This window comes from Ambystoma mexicanum, chromosome 4p (assembly GCF_040938575.1).
Source record: "Ambystoma mexicanum isolate Mex_15411 chromosome 4p, UKY_AmexF1_1, whole genome shotgun sequence".
Taxonomy (NCBI): domain Eukaryota; kingdom Metazoa; phylum Chordata; class Amphibia; order Caudata; family Ambystomatidae; genus Ambystoma; species Ambystoma mexicanum.
This window is the reverse complement of record NC_090927.1, coordinates 1,272,849,378-1,272,867,221: the sequence shown is the minus strand read 5'-3', so window position 1 is coordinate 1,272,867,221 and position 17,844 is coordinate 1,272,849,378. Positions and strand designations below refer to the sequence as shown.

Below are 17,844 nucleotides of genomic sequence, written 5' to 3'. Positions count from 1 at the left end.
ATTGTGCATTTGGCATGGTTTTATTTGGGCCACCTACCTGATTCTCCGGATGTCTTCACTCCTTTCTCCATCCCTCCGACTCCCTCTATGCTCTCCATTCCAATGGTGGAGGCACAGATTTCTTCCCAGGGGGTCAACTTGATGGGTGATTCCGATCCTCCCCCGGTGGCTGTGGCAATGTTGCATTTGGCAGAAAGTATGCTACGGACGCGTATCCGCAGGTCGTCCCACCGCTTCCTGCATTGCTGTGGGTTGCGGGGTGCGGTCCCCACCGCACTTACCCGCTGTGCCACCAGGGCCCATATGGCCTTCTTGTTCGCAAGTGCCGTCCTGGTCATTTGCGTGGAGAAGACGGCGGCGGCATTCTCCTGGAGGGTCTCTGTAAGCACGGTGAGTTCCTCACGGGAGAAGTGGACCTGCCGCTTGCGGTCGCACGCTTTCTTCGCTAATTTTCCCATTTTTCTTGGTTTCACTAGGGTGGATGACGGGTTGGGATGTGTCTCAGGGTGGTGTTTTTAGTGGTTGTGTGTATTTTGTGGTTTTATAGGTGTACGGCGTGTTGTTTCCCGTTCCGGGCCCATGTTTTTACTTCCGTTTCCGTATATTTACGGTCACCGTACTTTCCGGTTGGCGCTCACTGCGGTGTCCGCTATGATGGGTGGCGGTATTGCACCTAGGGCGCCGTACGGCGGCGGTGTGGGCCGTTTTGGGGTCATTTCCACCATCGCAGACTTTGCACTTCCGCCATGCCGTGGTGCTCGTGCCCGATGGGTCGGAATTGGCCGCACTTTGCTCCATCGTGCAATGGCGGAAACGCTATTTACGCTGTGGCGGTCCGGTCAGTCACTTTCCGCCAGGGTCGTAATGAGGGCCCTCGTGTGTAGCTGTGCCCTTAGGTCCTCTGATGCTGCGTTTACAGTGTTTCATTGGTCTACGTCGCTATATCTTTCCCCAGAATTGTTTTGCTACTCTCTTTCCCGCTCGTGTTTTACTGCACACAGGTCTGCGGCCAAAGGTAGACCGCCTCTAATATCTGCCATTTAAAGAATAAGTCAAGATCAAGGAGTGTGGCGTCATACCATACTTCACACCGAAAGGATGTACCTGCTCCATTGCAATCACTACTATGCAAAAGCTTGTTAAAGACATAGAGAAAGGATCTCGCATCTGATCAAATAGGGAAGGATTTATTTGGCTATAAGGTGGCAGGACATTTCTTTGCAGCTGTGTTCTCGATGTTAGCTCATTTAACCCAATAACGTTCATGTGCAAGGTGACATGGATACCATTACTGGATTCCCAGCTATTTGCCTAGTTTAGAAAACATGTTTGACTTGTTTGGACAATGCTCTATAACGTTTTGGCTGCCTAAATCCTTCCTCAGCGAAATATTTCAAGTTTTTTTTTTTTTTGAAAGAACAAGTGGAAAATTCACGGTTACCTCGACAGAAACAGACAAATAAGTATTAGCGAGACAGTTAGTATTCATAGACAGTGATTGGCATTGCTTTTTTATGGTATGTATTCTTTGACATTGCGCCCGGCTGTAAATGCCATGATGTGTTCATGTGTGTGTTTGTGTGCATGTGTTTGCTCATGTATTATTCCAGTTCAGTCCAGTTTTCTTGAGTCTGCAATAGCTCTTTCAGCAAAGAGATGCTACTGGTTACCGTCACAATTGTGGTGGTTAGCCCTATGCACACACATTTCTTTGCCTGAATGCTTCTCAGTATGATAACTATCAACCCACATTAATATAATGAAGAAGAGTGTGACCGGCCACTTCCTGACATGTATGGATTTCAATAAACCCGTGGATTGGGCACTGTCACGAATCTGGTCACATCATTGGACTGAAATGTCCAGAGCTGATATCAAAGAACACACTCTCCTTACCTGGATTCCTCTCTCCCCCCTATTTTGTTGGTTGCAGGTTCTTAACTGGTAGAGCACCTTCATTTTTTAGCAGTGCAGCAACACTCTCAAACTTGCTCCATTATTTATTTTAAACATTTCAACAGACCACACAGACAATTTGTTTCTCCTTGTTTGATGCTTTATCACAAGAAAAGTGGAACATAAATAGTGGACAACTTAATTTGCTGACTATAAACTTGCCTTTAAAAACAATGAGGAGGGTAACACACACCATGTTAGAGAGAAATACAAATCCAATGTTCTTCCACAGCAGAGTAGCATTAGCACTAAATAGATGCTCAGATTAAAAATGTTTGAGAACTGAGTGAGCCTGCACAGACCAATACACACATAATCCCCTCACAGACACTTGCTAGCAAACCTTTATAGATGTTTGATCACAAAACCCTGAACTTTCAGGCCTTTTTGCTAACATAATCCACAACCTTAAGATCATCGCCACCGGTCAACCAGCATCCAAAGTGAACTATGCCAAGGACTTAGAGCACACAGCCTATCTCGCGTACTTTAAACATGTAACCGCAAATAGTGTTGTTGATACAGTGAAATGCATGAAAGCATCGGGAGAAGAAGGGCCTGTTAGGCTCCTTATGGAGTCTGGAAGTAGGGGTTTATTTGGCACTAGATCTTGACTCGACTTGAGTTTCTTGGGTGCTGCTAGTTTCATAGAGCTGCGAGATAGCCGGTGGTTGAGGTGTTGCCCACACCTCGTAGTATAGTAAAATTTTGTTTTGATCCAGTAACCTTGCACTGATAGGGAAGTAATGCCGCTTGATATTCCGTTTAATAGTGGTTAGTTATGTTTGAATATCGTGTTTCGACTGCTCAGGATCTTTATTAAGGCTAGTATACTGGAGGTATACCTGCTGTGTAAGTATTCTGGGCTACATTTTTTTTTTTTCATACCCATTATGAGGCCCTTGGTTGGGCAGATCTGGTCAGTTCCTTCAGGCTCTCCTTTAGGTGCCCTGGTTGGTGGGCTCCAGAATACTTGAACTGCATGTGTACCCCCAGTATACTAGCCTTGATAAAGACCCGGAGGGGTTGAAACACGTTTCAGCTGACAAACAATGATTATAATGATGTTAAAACATAACTAATCAATATGAAACAGAATATCAAACATCATTGCAGCACTATAAGCACAAGGTTACCAGACCAAAACAAATGTACTCATGGAGTCTGTAACCTCAATAGCCTTGACTAAAGCTAGCATAACTAATGTCTCCATCACAATAGGAATAATCCATTGTTCCTTCAAATAAGCCACATCACTTTCCTCAAAAACACTGCTAGATGTTAACAAATCCAACAACCCCCAACCAATATCTAACATCAAATGTTTGGCTAAAATATTGGAGAAGGTAATCATGATCCAACTGAGAGAATACAATGATTTACTAGACTTGTTCTATGACAAATAACGAAACCTCAATGTGTTCCATGCAGGACAATCTAAAATCTTTTACCAAAATACTACACTATTCTTATCCTCTTAGATGGTAGAGTAGCTTACGACACAGATGACCATTCCCTCCCTAATGAAAGCATGGATGTCAGAGGACAGGCATTGAACTGTTATACTTCCTTTCTTAAAGAGTGAAGTAGGGGATTCAGTTTCAAGCCTACTGCCATTAATGGGGTGCTCCAAGTGTCTACTGCCACCTTGGTTGTTTGACACATACTTTAAGTTGTTAGTCTCATTACTCCAATAATTCTTTTAATATATTCCTACTCTCCGCAAATGATAGACAAATTGCGTGCAATATGGACAAGACCTATCATCCTCCTTTGAAACCATCACCATAAATTATCTCTGCCTTAGTTTTTGTAAAACACAAATCCTTCTGTTTGCCCCCCCCACACCCTGCCAAAGTTCCCGGTACTTCTCCTCGGTTGGGCATGTATGGGCATGCAATGCCACATAGAGGGGCTGCAAGGAAGAATGTCTACCCAAGAGTTTGAGTGGGGCAGGAAGTCAACTACTCAATGACATCTGGTTTGGCATCCATATTGTGTTCCCACTGCTTCTGACAGCCATAATCGCAAAATGAGGGAGCATCATGAACCAACGGAACAGACCTGAAGTGCCCAAGAGAGATCGAGCTGGTGGGAAATATGTTGGTCTGGCTGACAGGTGCGACGCGGCCCACAGACAGCTCAGGGCTGTTGGGTACTTCATAAGCTATACAGAAGTGCTCGACATAGCCTGAGCTCTCAGCAAGTTTCAGACACAAGTTCTTCATACCAAGCATCGGGGTGTCCCCTTTCCTTCCTCGTACTAGAATCACCAAAAGGTCATAATGTTACTCCAGCCCTCCCCTCTTCAAGAGTATAAGAGTGCAAGTAACGGTTTGGGATTTTCTGTGGATTTTGTTTTTAAAAGGATGAATTTCACCAAATTCCTTTTTTAAATAAACAAATTCCATTTCCCATTCCCTTTTTTCCATCTTTTTTTTGTTGAGAAAAAAGTGAATTTATTAAACTATTTTACATCGATGGAAAGAAATACTGATACACTGTCAATGATGTTCGGACATGCCGCGGCATTTAGAGCACACACATGCAAAAGCGCCAGCATCAAGGTAAAGGAGCAGATTATCAGGTTGCAAAATGAGCCGATGCCACTAAAATTCAGGTCCGCCTCAACACCATTCATCCACCCACCCTGCCCCTCGTTCTCACTGCTCCGTGCTAGGTTTGGTTTCTCTGTCTCGCCATATGTCTTACCCATGTTGTTGTTTGATGGGTTGCATGGGCTATGCATCAAATTAACATGCATTGCATGTATCTGACTATATTATCAAATTTCTTTGGCAACTGCCTGAGTATCCCTCACAGAATGCACTGGAAACAGTGACTCTTAATGATAGAATATTGAAGACGCGCATTGCGTGAGAGTGGGATCGTGACAGACCATGTAAAACCCCTTTTTCAGAAAATTCTAAATCTTAATCTTGGCAGTCAAAGCTCAAGCAATCTATCTCCAAAATATAAGCTTCTGTAATTTTGCAATGGAATCTTTTTTATGTGTCAGCCAGTCCCCTCAAACTCTAGCTGCTCCGAGTGATCAATGGGCGGTGTTCCACATAAGTGATGCATGACGTTTGCGTTCTGTTTTGCCAGATGCAGTAACGGCCCTTCGAGCAGCCTACTCTCAAATGAAAGGAATGAATTAAGACCACAGGGATCCTGTTGAACCAGCATTTTTGGCCCTGACTTTTTGTGGGACTTGGGCTCTGAAATAGGATTTCAATATGTGAATTTGGCGTGATACCACCTGGAAAGGATAACTTAAAATATGGAAGTCTGAAATCTGGATAGCATGTAGTTCTTATTTTCTCTACCTTAAAGCAAGATAGACATGTTTCTTAAAGGCAAACTACCACAGGAAGCAAAATGGAGCTTAGGGCAGTTATAATAGCCGTAGTACATCTCATAATGGGGACATTGAGAACAATTCCGATGGTGTTAAATAAGTGATAAGAGGCTCAATGACCTTATCTTTCTTTGGACAAGCATATATGTATGGCCATAGAAATCTGCGCAATTATCGTTTCTTATATCCTAGATATTGGCAGCGAGGGAAGATCTGCCTGTGCCACAATACATGTTGGACTGCATACAAAGGACACAACGTTTGCACTGGAAATGCTCTCAAATTCAAACTTTCCGGTCTGAAATGTTCAGATGCGCACCGTTCTGGTCAGCATCTCCCATCTGCCAGGTCAGCATCCGGGGAACATAATGCATAACGAGACAAAAAGAAATGCTTAGCGTTCCTCGCGGGATCATCTAAAATGATAGTGAATTCGTTTGTATAGACACTCTGTCCAGCCTTCTGAAGGTCATTTGGAGTGGTGGCTGTTGTCAGGCAGAAGTGGTGAAAGGCAATGGGGTGAAGGGAAAGACTGCGGCAGGTGCGGTCGAGCAGATTTATTTTCAGTTTTGAGTACCACTGAAGCTGGCTTCTCATGACCTCAAGAAGAAAGGTTCCCTCTGGAGTGAGTGCTTCCAAAAAGAGGCCAACATTTTACAGTGCTGTGAGTATCCTGAGCGCGGCATCAAGTATAAACTCAGACTTAAACATCATTATTTGGGAAGCAGGCACTACTAACTTGTAGATCACCTCAGTTCCAACTTATGGGTCACCTGGAAAACAGTAGTGTCGTGCATTCATGGGTGCTGACCTTATTAGTAATCAGGTCGTGCTGGATTTAGGAAAAGCTCTAAAACAAGCGGGGAAAAGCTAGTCATGCCACCCACCCACTCAGGGTGATATAAGAAAAGAGGCTCTTCTCTGTGTGGCTAGCCATGGAGTGCTGTATATAGTCTCAATTGTCCTGGTTGGTCAAAATAGGAGACCAGAATATCTCCAGAGCTGGTTGGAAAATAAGGCAACTCTCAGAGTCTGCCTAGACAGCTCCTAGGAGAAGAGCATCAGAAGAAGACATATTTTGTCTACACGCATACCGCCTGGCTTCTCACTGTGGGAGGGGACACCTAAATAGTAGTGAACCTGGGGTGGCATAAGTGTTTGTGCCATCTTTCCATTGTGATGGGTTTATTCTGCTACAAACGCCTGACACCCATTTCACTTGCTGCTACATATGAATTTTCAGTCTAGTATGAAGAAAATAAACTGTTCTCCTGTTTTCATTTGTTGCCGAGATTGTGTTTGGTTGCTTCTGCTGAACTTGTGAAGGGCATCAAGGAGGGAGTAGTTGACCCAGCATAGGAAGCTGCTGTGTATGTTTTTCAGGTCCTGCACTGAATGGGTGCAAGTCAAGGTATTACTGGGGGAGTGGTGGGAGCTGAGGGGGCTATAGCCCTGGGTCTTTTGGTTGTAGCCCTGGATAAAAGCTCAGGGGCTACAATGAAAATGCTAGCTAGCCCCGACTGCCGACCGTCCCAACAGTCGCGTAGCCGCAGATCATTTCCAGACCTAGCAACACCTGTGGGTGCATGTAAAATCTATCATCCCTAATGGCACTGCTGTTCCTACTTACGTCAGACTTAACTCCACTGCTGAGGATGCTAAAGTTAGAAGCAATGTGAGTCGTTGTGTAATTGGGGAACTTCAAGAAATACAGAATTCTGCGGCCGTCTATTCATTTACTAGGCCTTCTGTCAATATATTAGAGCGATTGTTTTCCTCTCAAGCTGGAACTTGTGACCTTGAAAACAACCCCTTCCACAGCTTGTGTCATGTCACTTTCAAACACAGGCCCTACCTTCAGCATGCTTGAATGCAGCAGCCATGACCTTTCCTCTGTGCCATCAAAGTGCCGGCCCCAATATTGCAGTCTGCTGTATCCCACGCTCCAGCCATAGTGTCAGCACATTCAATGCCAGCTGCCCTGCCTACTATTTATTTATTTTATTTTACATTTATTATGTGAGATGGGCAGCCTTTCAGCTTGAGTAAGACACAGTGTTGAAGCCCATGTTCCTCCGTATGTGAGACCTAGTATTCACCACCACCATCATGCATGCAGAAAAGGCAGGTGCATGAAAGAGATTTGGCAGTGTCAATAATGGTAGTAATTTACCAGCAGATCACAGTTGGGGAAGTGCTTTGTTGCAAGTTGATTTGTGGTAGGAATATCACGCCATTCTTAAACTTTCACTTTTAGTACCGGTAGAAATGCACATTTAGACTAAATTATTTGAGGACCTTGTGCTTTCATTTGACATGTAATGGATGGAGTTGAGGCACAGGCGATTAGGTGACTACCTCAGATCTGTATTTATATCTAGTGGGTGAACCAGAGCTAGGCCTGACTTTCAGACATGCAAAGTCACAGCCTCTTGCTACAGGACGCCACCATATGTATTCGCACCTTAGGTCCACATAAAGACGGGGTAATAGACGTAGATTAAGTCATTCATCACAGTGTGCTGCCACCTTGCGGGAGGCAGGGGGGGGGGGCGGTAGGGAGGGATATATACCTGTACAATTAAATCTCAGTCAGGGACGAGGATGAGTAGGAGGAGCTGGCCGACTTCTGAAAGTTAGTTTTGCAAAGCTGTTCAGCCACAAAGAGTAGTCCACCTGTAGTGCTGGCAGATGATGGCGAGAACTCGTAGCAAACAGCGAAAAGACCTTTGAATGTCTGGCGGCTGGGCAATGGCTCTCTGCTGTGAGCAGCTGTTAGCGGAGTTTCCCCATGAAGTGGAGATGAGGCCAGGCCTGGCGGAAAAGTAGCTACCTAATCGAAAGGATAGACACAGGTTGCGCTGGAAAGCTGCAGGCAGTGGCTGTGTAGGTTCTGGCCGCTCAAGTCTTGGTGGAACCATAATGTTTTCATCTTGCCCAAGGACCTGGGGAATAACCCCATTTCTTCTGTGCCTATTTTTTCTACCTTGCTCTGTGCCTCTAAAGTTGCTGCAATTTTCCAACCGCTGGCCTGGTCTGCATGCCACCCCTTCCTAATACATTAACCAGTTGCCATGCTTCCTGAGGACAGTGTGAAACTACAAGGATTTGGATTGCTGCCTGCTGCACCCCTCCCCTGCCTTGATGTTTGACCAGCCAGTTCACCGGCGAGACACATGATTGTGAACGCAGGCCCAAGTGACGTAACCAGAATGTTCCATTAGATCTCCTTTCCTCCCTCCAAGTTTTCCTCAGTGTGGCCTTGGTGGACATCAGAATGTCGAGAAATCTGGGCTGAACACATTGAGAAGCCTGGGGATGTGACGCAACATCTCTTGTATGCACACAGGTCACTGACACTGCTAGATTTACCAATTTCTATACACCATACCGCCACAAAAAGTATGACGGGCAGATACTGATGGTCTGAACAGCTGCTGATGGTGCATTTTTGCTAAAAGATTTTTCGACGCTTCACATGTTTTTCTGACGTTCACTCTTCTTTTCAAGCACCCGCAGTCACACTGAGGAAATTAAGCATCCCGGGTCGATGTAGGCACTTTCACCACAGAAATACCTTCAGAGAGGCTGTTCTCTGGAAGGCGCCCATCATTCTCTGTAAGTGACGTGCCCTCAAGATGGATCCAAGGTTTGGAGAAGATGCAAGCACCTTCTGGGGGATTAAGTACTTGCTTGCTGCTGAAGAGCCTCCTGGCGAGGCTGCATACAATTCCTCTCGTGGTCTTGTGCAGACAAAGGGCATGATTTACAGAGCTACAGAGCGTTTTTCTATGGGAAACACCCCTTAAAAAACGCATTGTCATTCAGGCGCATGCTTTCTAGGAAAACCTGCAGCAACATTCGTGAATGACTCCTACATCCCATAATCGAATAATGATTTATGATGTAGAGATGTGGTCATCCTGAAACCCACAAAGGCAGCAATGAAGACTAGAGCTTCCCATTGTCACAATGTACTTTGTCTAACACAGGGAGGAGGACATCTCTTAGACGCCACATTACATTTCTTTTCACTCTGACAGGGAAGCAAACAGACCTTGTAGGGAGTAGGAGGTAGGTGGTTCTAATTGGAGTAACCCAGCAAGATGCTATTAAAATCCCAGCCTCCTTTTAATTCATTAAAGAATGGGAAGTTGGCAAGTAGTGAAGAGAAGAGGAACAGAAGAGTAGTAGATCTTGAGACTATTGGTGTCACCTGCGCTACCCTTCTTTCAAAAACACACAAACGCGCCCAAATCCCTAAACATGTCAAGGGACCTTTCGCTAAGTAGAATACAATTGAAGAAGTTGAATTAGTAGTTACAACTTTAAGTGGAGATGCCACCCAATCAAATGACATGTAGGTAATTCCAGGTAACTTAGAAAGCAATTACTTTGTAAAGGAGACGGGTGTCCTTATTTGGATGACAACATTTCAGAAAAACGAAATACTTATGTGCAGTTACAGATGAGTTTTTTGCCAGCCTCTATGCAGATAGATAGTAACTTGAAAGCAACTTGGAAACCCTCACAAAGATGGCACCAGGTCAGGCATAGTCTAGCATACTACATTTGCCCTCACACAGATGGCACCAGATCAAGCATAGACTAGTATGCATTTCCCCTTGCAAAGATGGCACCAGGTCAGGCATAGACTAGCATTCTACATTTCCCCTCACAAAGATGGCACCAGGTCAGGCATAGACTAGCATACTACATTTCCCCTCACAAAGATGGCACCAGGTCAGGCATAGACTAGTATAAATTTCCCCTCACAAAGATGGCACCAGGTCAGGCATAGACTAGCATACTACATTTCCCCTCACAAAGATGGCACCAGGTCAGGCATAGACTAGTATAAATTTCCCCTCACAAAGATGGCACCAGGTCAGGCATAGACTAGTATAAATTTCCCCTCACAAAGATGGCACCAGGTCAGGCATAGACTAGCATACTACATTTCCCCTCACAAAGATTGCCTGGATGGACAATAGTGAGCATGGAGGACGGTTGATGGGAATCTGCTTCTTACTGTTTTAAAAACATGTTGAAAGGTATAACGTCAATGAATATTGTGAGTATAAATGCAAAGAAGACACACATTCACTGATATGTTTTGTAGTCATCACTCAGGTTTTTTTTTGTTCACATGTAAGAAACAAAACGTAATGAAAAAAACGCAAATATTAAATTACCCTATCACTAGTTGGACCTGAATTTGTGAGTGGGTGACCATCGTATTTACTGCTGTGATTCGCCATATAACTAGTCGGAGCAATGGAAATAACACAAAGATTCACAACCAGTTAAATTGGTTCCATCTTGTTATCGACAGACCAACACACTGCATATTAGGCGGCAGGTTATTTTAGGCATAAAGGGCGACGTCTTGTATGGAAAAGAGGCAGAGGCTCATTAGAAAGCAGCACATTACAATAAAGCTGGGAATCCTAAAGCAGTTGCAAATGCTGTCTCACTTTTTTAGCAGGTATTTGGCAAACATTGTGTTGCTGTTACACAAAACAGTTGTGTCACCCTGTTAGTTCAAGTAAGTATAAAGTACCAGGGGGTATCTGTTTAAGCCTGATGCCCTATGTTGCTTTTACTGCTGGAAGGAAAATGTTTATGTAGCTTTTGTTTTTCATAGTCATGATTTCATTCATATTAGCTGGCATCACCTTTCTGTAAACACTTATAAGTCATCCAAAGACACTGTAAGAAAACGAGTTCTTAAAAGAGATTTTAATAATACTGATATTAATCATAAGGACCTATGTGATCTAGCCGAGCAATTTTCCATGAATTTGTTTATTTAATTGCAGGACGTGCAGACATGTTTTTTTCATCTTTCAAACAAATTAGACATGTTTATTTTATTGCACAGTTGCTTATTTTGAAAGAAGGTTTGTAAGTGTCTAAGACGTGTAAGAAAAGAGCGTGCAGCGTGCTTCTCATATATGTCCTCTCATCTCACATCTTATTTACTGCAGCCCCACGATGGATATTTTTAGTTCCGCTCGCCTGGGATGTGTTCACAGAAGTAGATTGGGAGGGTAGCAACGCGAACTGCAGGCTTTTTTCATGAATCCGCTTTCAAGCATGTGAAACATTTGGGGAAAAAAATAGTAAGAAGTAGTAGTAGTTGTCGTATTAGTTTGTCATGTATATAGCGCATGTATCCCATTAGTATGGCCTCAACACGCTTTGTGTTGGGAACGCCCTTGGGGACCAAAGTCCAGATATGGGAGCTTTGTCGGAGGATTGGAATGCGTGTGTGCATTTGGGCAAGATAAGGAATCAGGGGGGCTGGTCGAGTTCCAGTGAAGCTACCCATGAAGGTCAGCCATTTGGATGGGTCCTCTGGTGGTCAGAAGAATGCACAAGTGCAAGAGTCTCGATTATGTGTCCAGCTAGACTACATTTGTTGTCATAAGTTGTCGCTGCATTCTGATGGCAGAGGTGTTGTACATTGTGTTATCTGAGGTATGGAAGCAAGTGCATGTGGGTGGCTAGCCCTGCCTGCGGCAGGTGTCCACCAAAGTGGTGCATGAGTTTGTACCTTGAAGCTTGGAAGGAGCTTTCTCGTAGACGTAGCTTTGTTATCAGATCTTCTGTATAATAGACAGGTTCACCTTAGAAACCTTCTAAGTGTAATAGACAGGCTATCCCATGACACTTCAAGAACAGCAGCAAGGCTATCCTCAATTATCTTCCTCAACATTGACCACCTCAAGAATCCTCCAAGTGCAGTAAGACAAACAACCCTTGTGACACCTCCACGTGCAATGGACAGGCTGCCGCTATAATCCTCTAGGCGCACTAGGTAGGTGCCACAATACATCTTCTTGGCACAAAACAGACCACCCTCCCGAATCCTCAGAGTGCAGTGCCAAGGCCACCCTCATATCTGAGTAACAGAAACATTGGTTGCTATCATCATGAGCATTTTAAGTTCAATAGACAAGCTTTCCCAATACATCTTCCAAGCACAGTATGCATGCTCCCCTCACCAATCTGTTAAGGGCAGTAAACAGGCTACCATCATAAATCTTCTAAGCGCAATAGACATGTGAGTGGGAAGGCGCGCTGGCAGCTGGTGTTCACCGAGGTGGTGCGTGACTACTTAACCCTGAGGCTCAGCAGTGTGTTTTGCAGTTCGCTGGTGGGTTTAAATTGTTCAAACGGCCAACATATTTCTTTGGTATCATTTGACATTAACCTACCAAATGGTAAATGCCGGCTATTTGTAAGCCATCTTTTGATGCCCAGTCCTACCTGTTCATTTATTGAAACATGTGACAACCGTTGAACTGTAGGCTGAATGTGATAAGAAATGTAATACTGACATGTTCTAAATTGTTGTTGATATATTTTATTTGTGTTATTTATTTACTTATTTATTTATTTGTAATGTGCAAAAACCGAGCGAAATAGACCACATCTTGGCAAGAATTTATTACGGCATAAAAATAAAAAAGGGTAAGAAATAGTTTGAAGTGTTTTACGGAACAAAGGAAAGAATCCATAATCTAATAGGATGAGAGTTCCATAGGTGAGGGCATGGAACAGATAAACCCTTTGATGCATAAAGCAGGATGGAGCAACAGCCAACAGGTGTTTCTGGGTAGGGCGAAGAGTATAACATGAATCCTCTCGGAAAGATAAGGTGATTCAAGACCATACAAACATGCAAGGACCATGCACACATACAAAGACCAAGCACAACATTTGAAATTAAATCCTCTGTTTGACTGACAGCCAATGTAGCGATCTAAACATTTGAGAGATCAAGGAGGGCTTTGATAGATGAAGGACCAGAGATTCAGATACTTTCTTCAGACTTCACTCCAGGGATGCCAGATGACACCAGTCCTCTCAATGAGCGAAGCTTAAATCTGTGTACTTCTTCACAGCACTGTTATAATGGTGTTAATGGGAAACTACAAGCGTGAAATGTGCTTTGTGTCCTGTATTGTGCTATAACGACGATTGATGGACTGCTTTCATGGGGTTTGGGGTTTTAAAAACAATGTCACCTGCTTGTTTGAAAATTCAAACTAACTGCGTAGACAAATCAAATGCGCTGCTAATTATGTGAGTTTGTCTTTTTGCTGACACAATATCTGAATTGTTTCTAGGCTGTCCTGGGGCAAAGAAGCACGAGTTCCTGACAAGTGTTCTGGACGCGCTATCCACAGACATGGTCCATGCGGTGTCCGACCTATCGTCTGCATCAAGCAGGTATGCTCTTCCTTCCCAATGACGTCCTTTACAGGATAATTCAAACACTTCCAAGTTCAAGGAGGGCACACAACTGTAAAGGCCAGTGAATGCATGTATTTGTTGAGTTTTATTGAAAGTTCATCCAAGAAGGCGCTATGGATCTTACCCCTTTTTAAATACTCTGCATATATGCTCTTGACCTTTTCATTACCAGTTCATTCTGAAGCCCATGGGTATATAGTTCATGTTTGACCAATCATGCTGTTTAAAAAGGTGTGGTTTCTTGGTTTGATACATGTGCTTCGTATGTTTTTCTATGAGTAAATAGACATGCCCATTGGTTGATCACCAAAATAAATATCTAAGTGAATAGGTAGGATACAAAAGGGAAATAATTATGTAAGATACCCTCATTGCCTGGAGTCCAACCCTTCCTTGCCCCATTCTAAGTAATGTGTGACTCCAGGCTAAACAGGCACTTGTGCATATCCATTGGACACTTTCCTCACTTTATTCTTCAATTTAGGATTTAGGCATAAGCTACATCCTTCCCAATAAGAATCCACTAGGAAGCCTCCAGCACAGCCTGATGCCTTGTACTTACCCAAGTCTCCAAGGTGGTAGTTGCCCTGGGATGAGTGGGACACGCATAATGATGGGGATGAGGAATTTTAGTACATGGAGTAATAAGGTTTATCATAAGTATTTCACCTTGTTCCTCTTCTTGGTGCGCTTTCCTATTACGTGAAGGAAAACCAAAGCAATGTCTTCCATTGGGATGTAAAAGACAGAACAAGCCAGCAACAATTATATGCAACAAGCATATACACATATGTTTATGGTTTATGGACATATATGTCACTTTACCAAGATGTTTTAAGGAATTCTGAGCATAAAATTCCTGTCCTGAAAGAGGTTCAAGAAACACTTTGCGCTCTCTGTTTATTAAAAGAGATGAAGGTTATGTGTGGCCCAATGTGCTGCTCTATAAACAAATATTTTGGAGGGACCGTCTACGAGGCTGTCACTCGTAATGTTAAGCATCTCTAAACCAGTGTAAAGAGAGCACCCCACCTGCACAATTGAAACTTTAGTCCATCTATGCTAGGACACCCCAGAAGAGAAAGACCCTGATCACTAGGGTTAAAGGTGATAAAAGGTAGTCTGCTTCACAAACGGAAGAAAATGGATGCTTCAGCGCCTCAAGGGCCGGCGCGACACTACACTTCTCCAACCCGCCCGCGGGTTGATCAGAACACCTCCACTCCTCAAGGGGCTTCTCCACTGCTCCTGAGTACTTTGCAGCCCGCTCAACTAGTAGTTACGATCTCGGGAGGTAGGGAGGGAGGGTGGGGGTGACACAGTCTTACCAGAGATACACACCCCGGGGGATCGCAATGTCTGCTGCTCTCGGGCAGGAACAGTCTCCATGCATCACTGCAGCGAGGAGCCACTCCTCATCCTCCACACGTGCCCCGCCTCTCTCCTGCACAGCAGGCTGTCAGGGCAGGGAGCTGGGGGGCCTGGTCTGGCTTGCTCGTTGGGTGTTCGGGAGCACTCAAACCCACATGGCAGGAACAGGTTTCAAGTTTACAGGGCAATGTGTATAGGTTTTCGGGCTGGTAGCATAAGGCAAGTGAAGGTCCGTGTTGAAGCTCAGCAGAGCGCAGACATCTTGTTGGCTGCTCTGCAATGCCCCCTATCTAAGATAGCTCTCTAAAGGAAGGAGTTTAAGAATCCTCAAAATCAGCAGGACATCTCAAGGATGAAGAACGACCATAGTCGGCAGGCGAGCTAACACAAACATTCAACGTGGTGAGGAGGCCTAGCCCTCTATTTGTATTTGTATTTATTTTGTAGTTATTTTATTTATATAGCGCAGGCCAGGCCCAAGGGCAACCGGCGCATATCTTAGTCAAACAATTACATAATATTTACAAGTAAGGGAGCAGTACATTACATATAATCACAATAGTCCTGACCGATTGCAACAAGTAAACAGTAGGCGTTACAGATCAGACATTGATCATCAGTGCAAGTAGGGTCCCATCTGGCCCATTCAATAAGGAGGAGCAGTTGTTAGTAGGAAGTGACTAACCAAAGCTTGGCTTTGTGTTTGAATTGGTTGAATGAAGGTAGGGTTCTGATCAGAAGTGGTACGGTGTTCCAGAGCCTGGCTGCCAGGACAGGGAAGCTGGCGCCTCCAGCAGATTGAAGCTTAAATCTGGGGATCGCAGGACCTTGGTTTTGTACAGATCTGAGTGCTCGTGCTGGTGAATAATGAGTGAAGCGCGAGGATAGGTATGAGGGAGCCTGGTGGTTGATGCATTTGTAGGTGAGGGCCAGTGCTTTCAAGGAGATCCTTTGGGCGACTGAGAGCCAGTTGAGGTTCTTTCTGGTTTCTGAGATGTGGGCAGATCGGGGAATGATAAGGGCTGCTCTAATGGCATTATTTTGGGTCATCTGGAGTTTATTAATATTACCCTGGTTGGCGCCCTGGTACAATGCATTACAGTAGTCCAATTTGGACATGAACAAGGTCCTGGCCAAGGTGATGCAGTTCTGGGCCGTGAGGAAAGGGCGGCAGCCTGAGATCAATTTGCAGGTGTAAGCAGACGCGGAGGCCACTGCATTGGTTTGTCTAGTGAGTGTCAAGGAAGCGTCCAAGTATATACCCAGAGTTTTGGTGTCTTTGGATACTTTAATCAGATTGCCATCAATGTTGAAGGAGCCGAACAGGTGACTTAGTTTGTTAAGTCTCTGTTGTGTGGCTAGGATGAGAAGCTCAGTCTTGTCATCGTTGAGGCACAGTTCATGCTGGGCCATCCACGCCTGTATGACAAGGTAAATGTCATTAAGGGCTTTGGAATCAGCAATGTAGTCACCAGTAATGGGTATGAGTATCTGGGTGTCATCAGCGTAGTTAGTGTAGGTGACACCCAGATAGTCAAGCACGTCAAATAAAGGTTTGGTGAAGACATTGTAAAGAGTTGGGGAGACGCAAGAACCCTGCGGGACTCCACACGGGACTGGTGTGGGATCGGCCGATGCGGAAGGAGAGAAAACTCTCATGTGCCTATTGTCAAGGAATGACCTGATCCAATTGGATGCATTGTCAGAGAAGTGGGCCGCTGACTTCAGATGCCTGTATAGTATTTGGTGATTGACCAAATCAAAGGCAGCTGATAGATCCAGTAGTAGTAGAAGGGCCAATTTACCGTTGTCTTTAAGGTCATCAATTTGAGTTTTGAGATCGAGTAAAGCTGTTTCAGTCCTATGCTTAGGTCTGAAGCCGGATTGTCTTGAGCCAAGGAGGTTATTAGTTTCTAAGTAATTCTGAATCTGCAAGTAAGCTGCTCTGTCGAGTATTTTAAGTAGGAACGGTATGGTGGTAATAGGTCTATAGTTAGTTGGTATTTCAGGGTCTAGTGTCAGTTCTTTTAGGAGGGGGATAACCCACGCGTCCTCTAAGTTGTTAGGTACCATACCTGTTAGGAAAGAGGAGTTAATGAAGGCAGTTATAAAGGGAGCAAGGTCGTGTGCTGCTTCCTTGATGATGGGTGCTGGGCAGGAGTCGCCTTGGCAGTTGGAAGGTTTTAGATTGCGAATGATGTTTTCGACCTCAAGGATGGTGAGTGGGGTGAAACTAAAAGGGGTGTGAGTAAATGGGGCCGTTGGAATATGGGAGGGTTTGGTGAGGGGGTTGGAGAGTAGGGTATTTTGTTTGGCGTTAATTTTAGATTGCAAAGTGGTAATTTTGGTGAGGAGGGCGTTTTGGATGTTATTGCACCATTTGATGTCTTTAGTGCAGGTGTCAGGCGCCGGGGATAGTGATTCCAATTCTTTAAGGATTTTAAATAATTCCTTAGTGTTGGATTTCGCTTGAACGATGCGTTGGTTATAGGTCTCCTTTTTGGCTTGTAGAATCGCTTCTTTGTAGTTATGGGTAGTAATGATGAGGCGATCTTTGTTAAGGTCACAAGGGTGACTCTTCCAAAGTGATTCAGCCTTACGTTTTTCTTTTCGTAGAATTCTTAGCTGCGGTGTGAACCAAGAGTTCAGGTGGGCCTGTTGTTTGGCTTTCCGTAGTTTGAGTGGTGCTATATTGTCAATGGCTTTGAGCAGTGTTTGATTGAAGATGTCTACTAGAGCTGTGGGGTCGTTATGTTGGGACACGCATTTTTTCAGGATGGGAAGGATGAGAGGGAGGAGTTTATCCTTAGTGATGTCTTTTTTGTTCCTAGTGGGAATGGCTGAAGCTATGGTAGGAGCAGTGTGGGGTTTGGTCGGTGGTAAGTGGAAGA

At 44.4% G+C, this 17,844-nt stretch overlaps 1 protein-coding gene across 3 annotated transcripts in view; it reads left to right on the top strand.

Annotated features, from left to right (window-relative positions):
• The window catches only part of SMOC2 (SPARC related modular calcium binding 2), an 884,027-nt gene that overhangs the window by 762,022 nt on the left and 104,161 nt on the right, over positions 1-17,844 (top strand). For all 3 annotated transcript variants that reach the window (XM_069606961.1, XM_069606960.1, XM_069606962.1), the window contains exon 10: positions 13,456-13,558. In XM_069606961.1, coding sequence (XP_069463062.1) covers positions 13,456-13,558 — 103 coding nt within the window. The remainder of the gene's footprint in view (positions 1-13,455; positions 13,559-17,844) is intronic.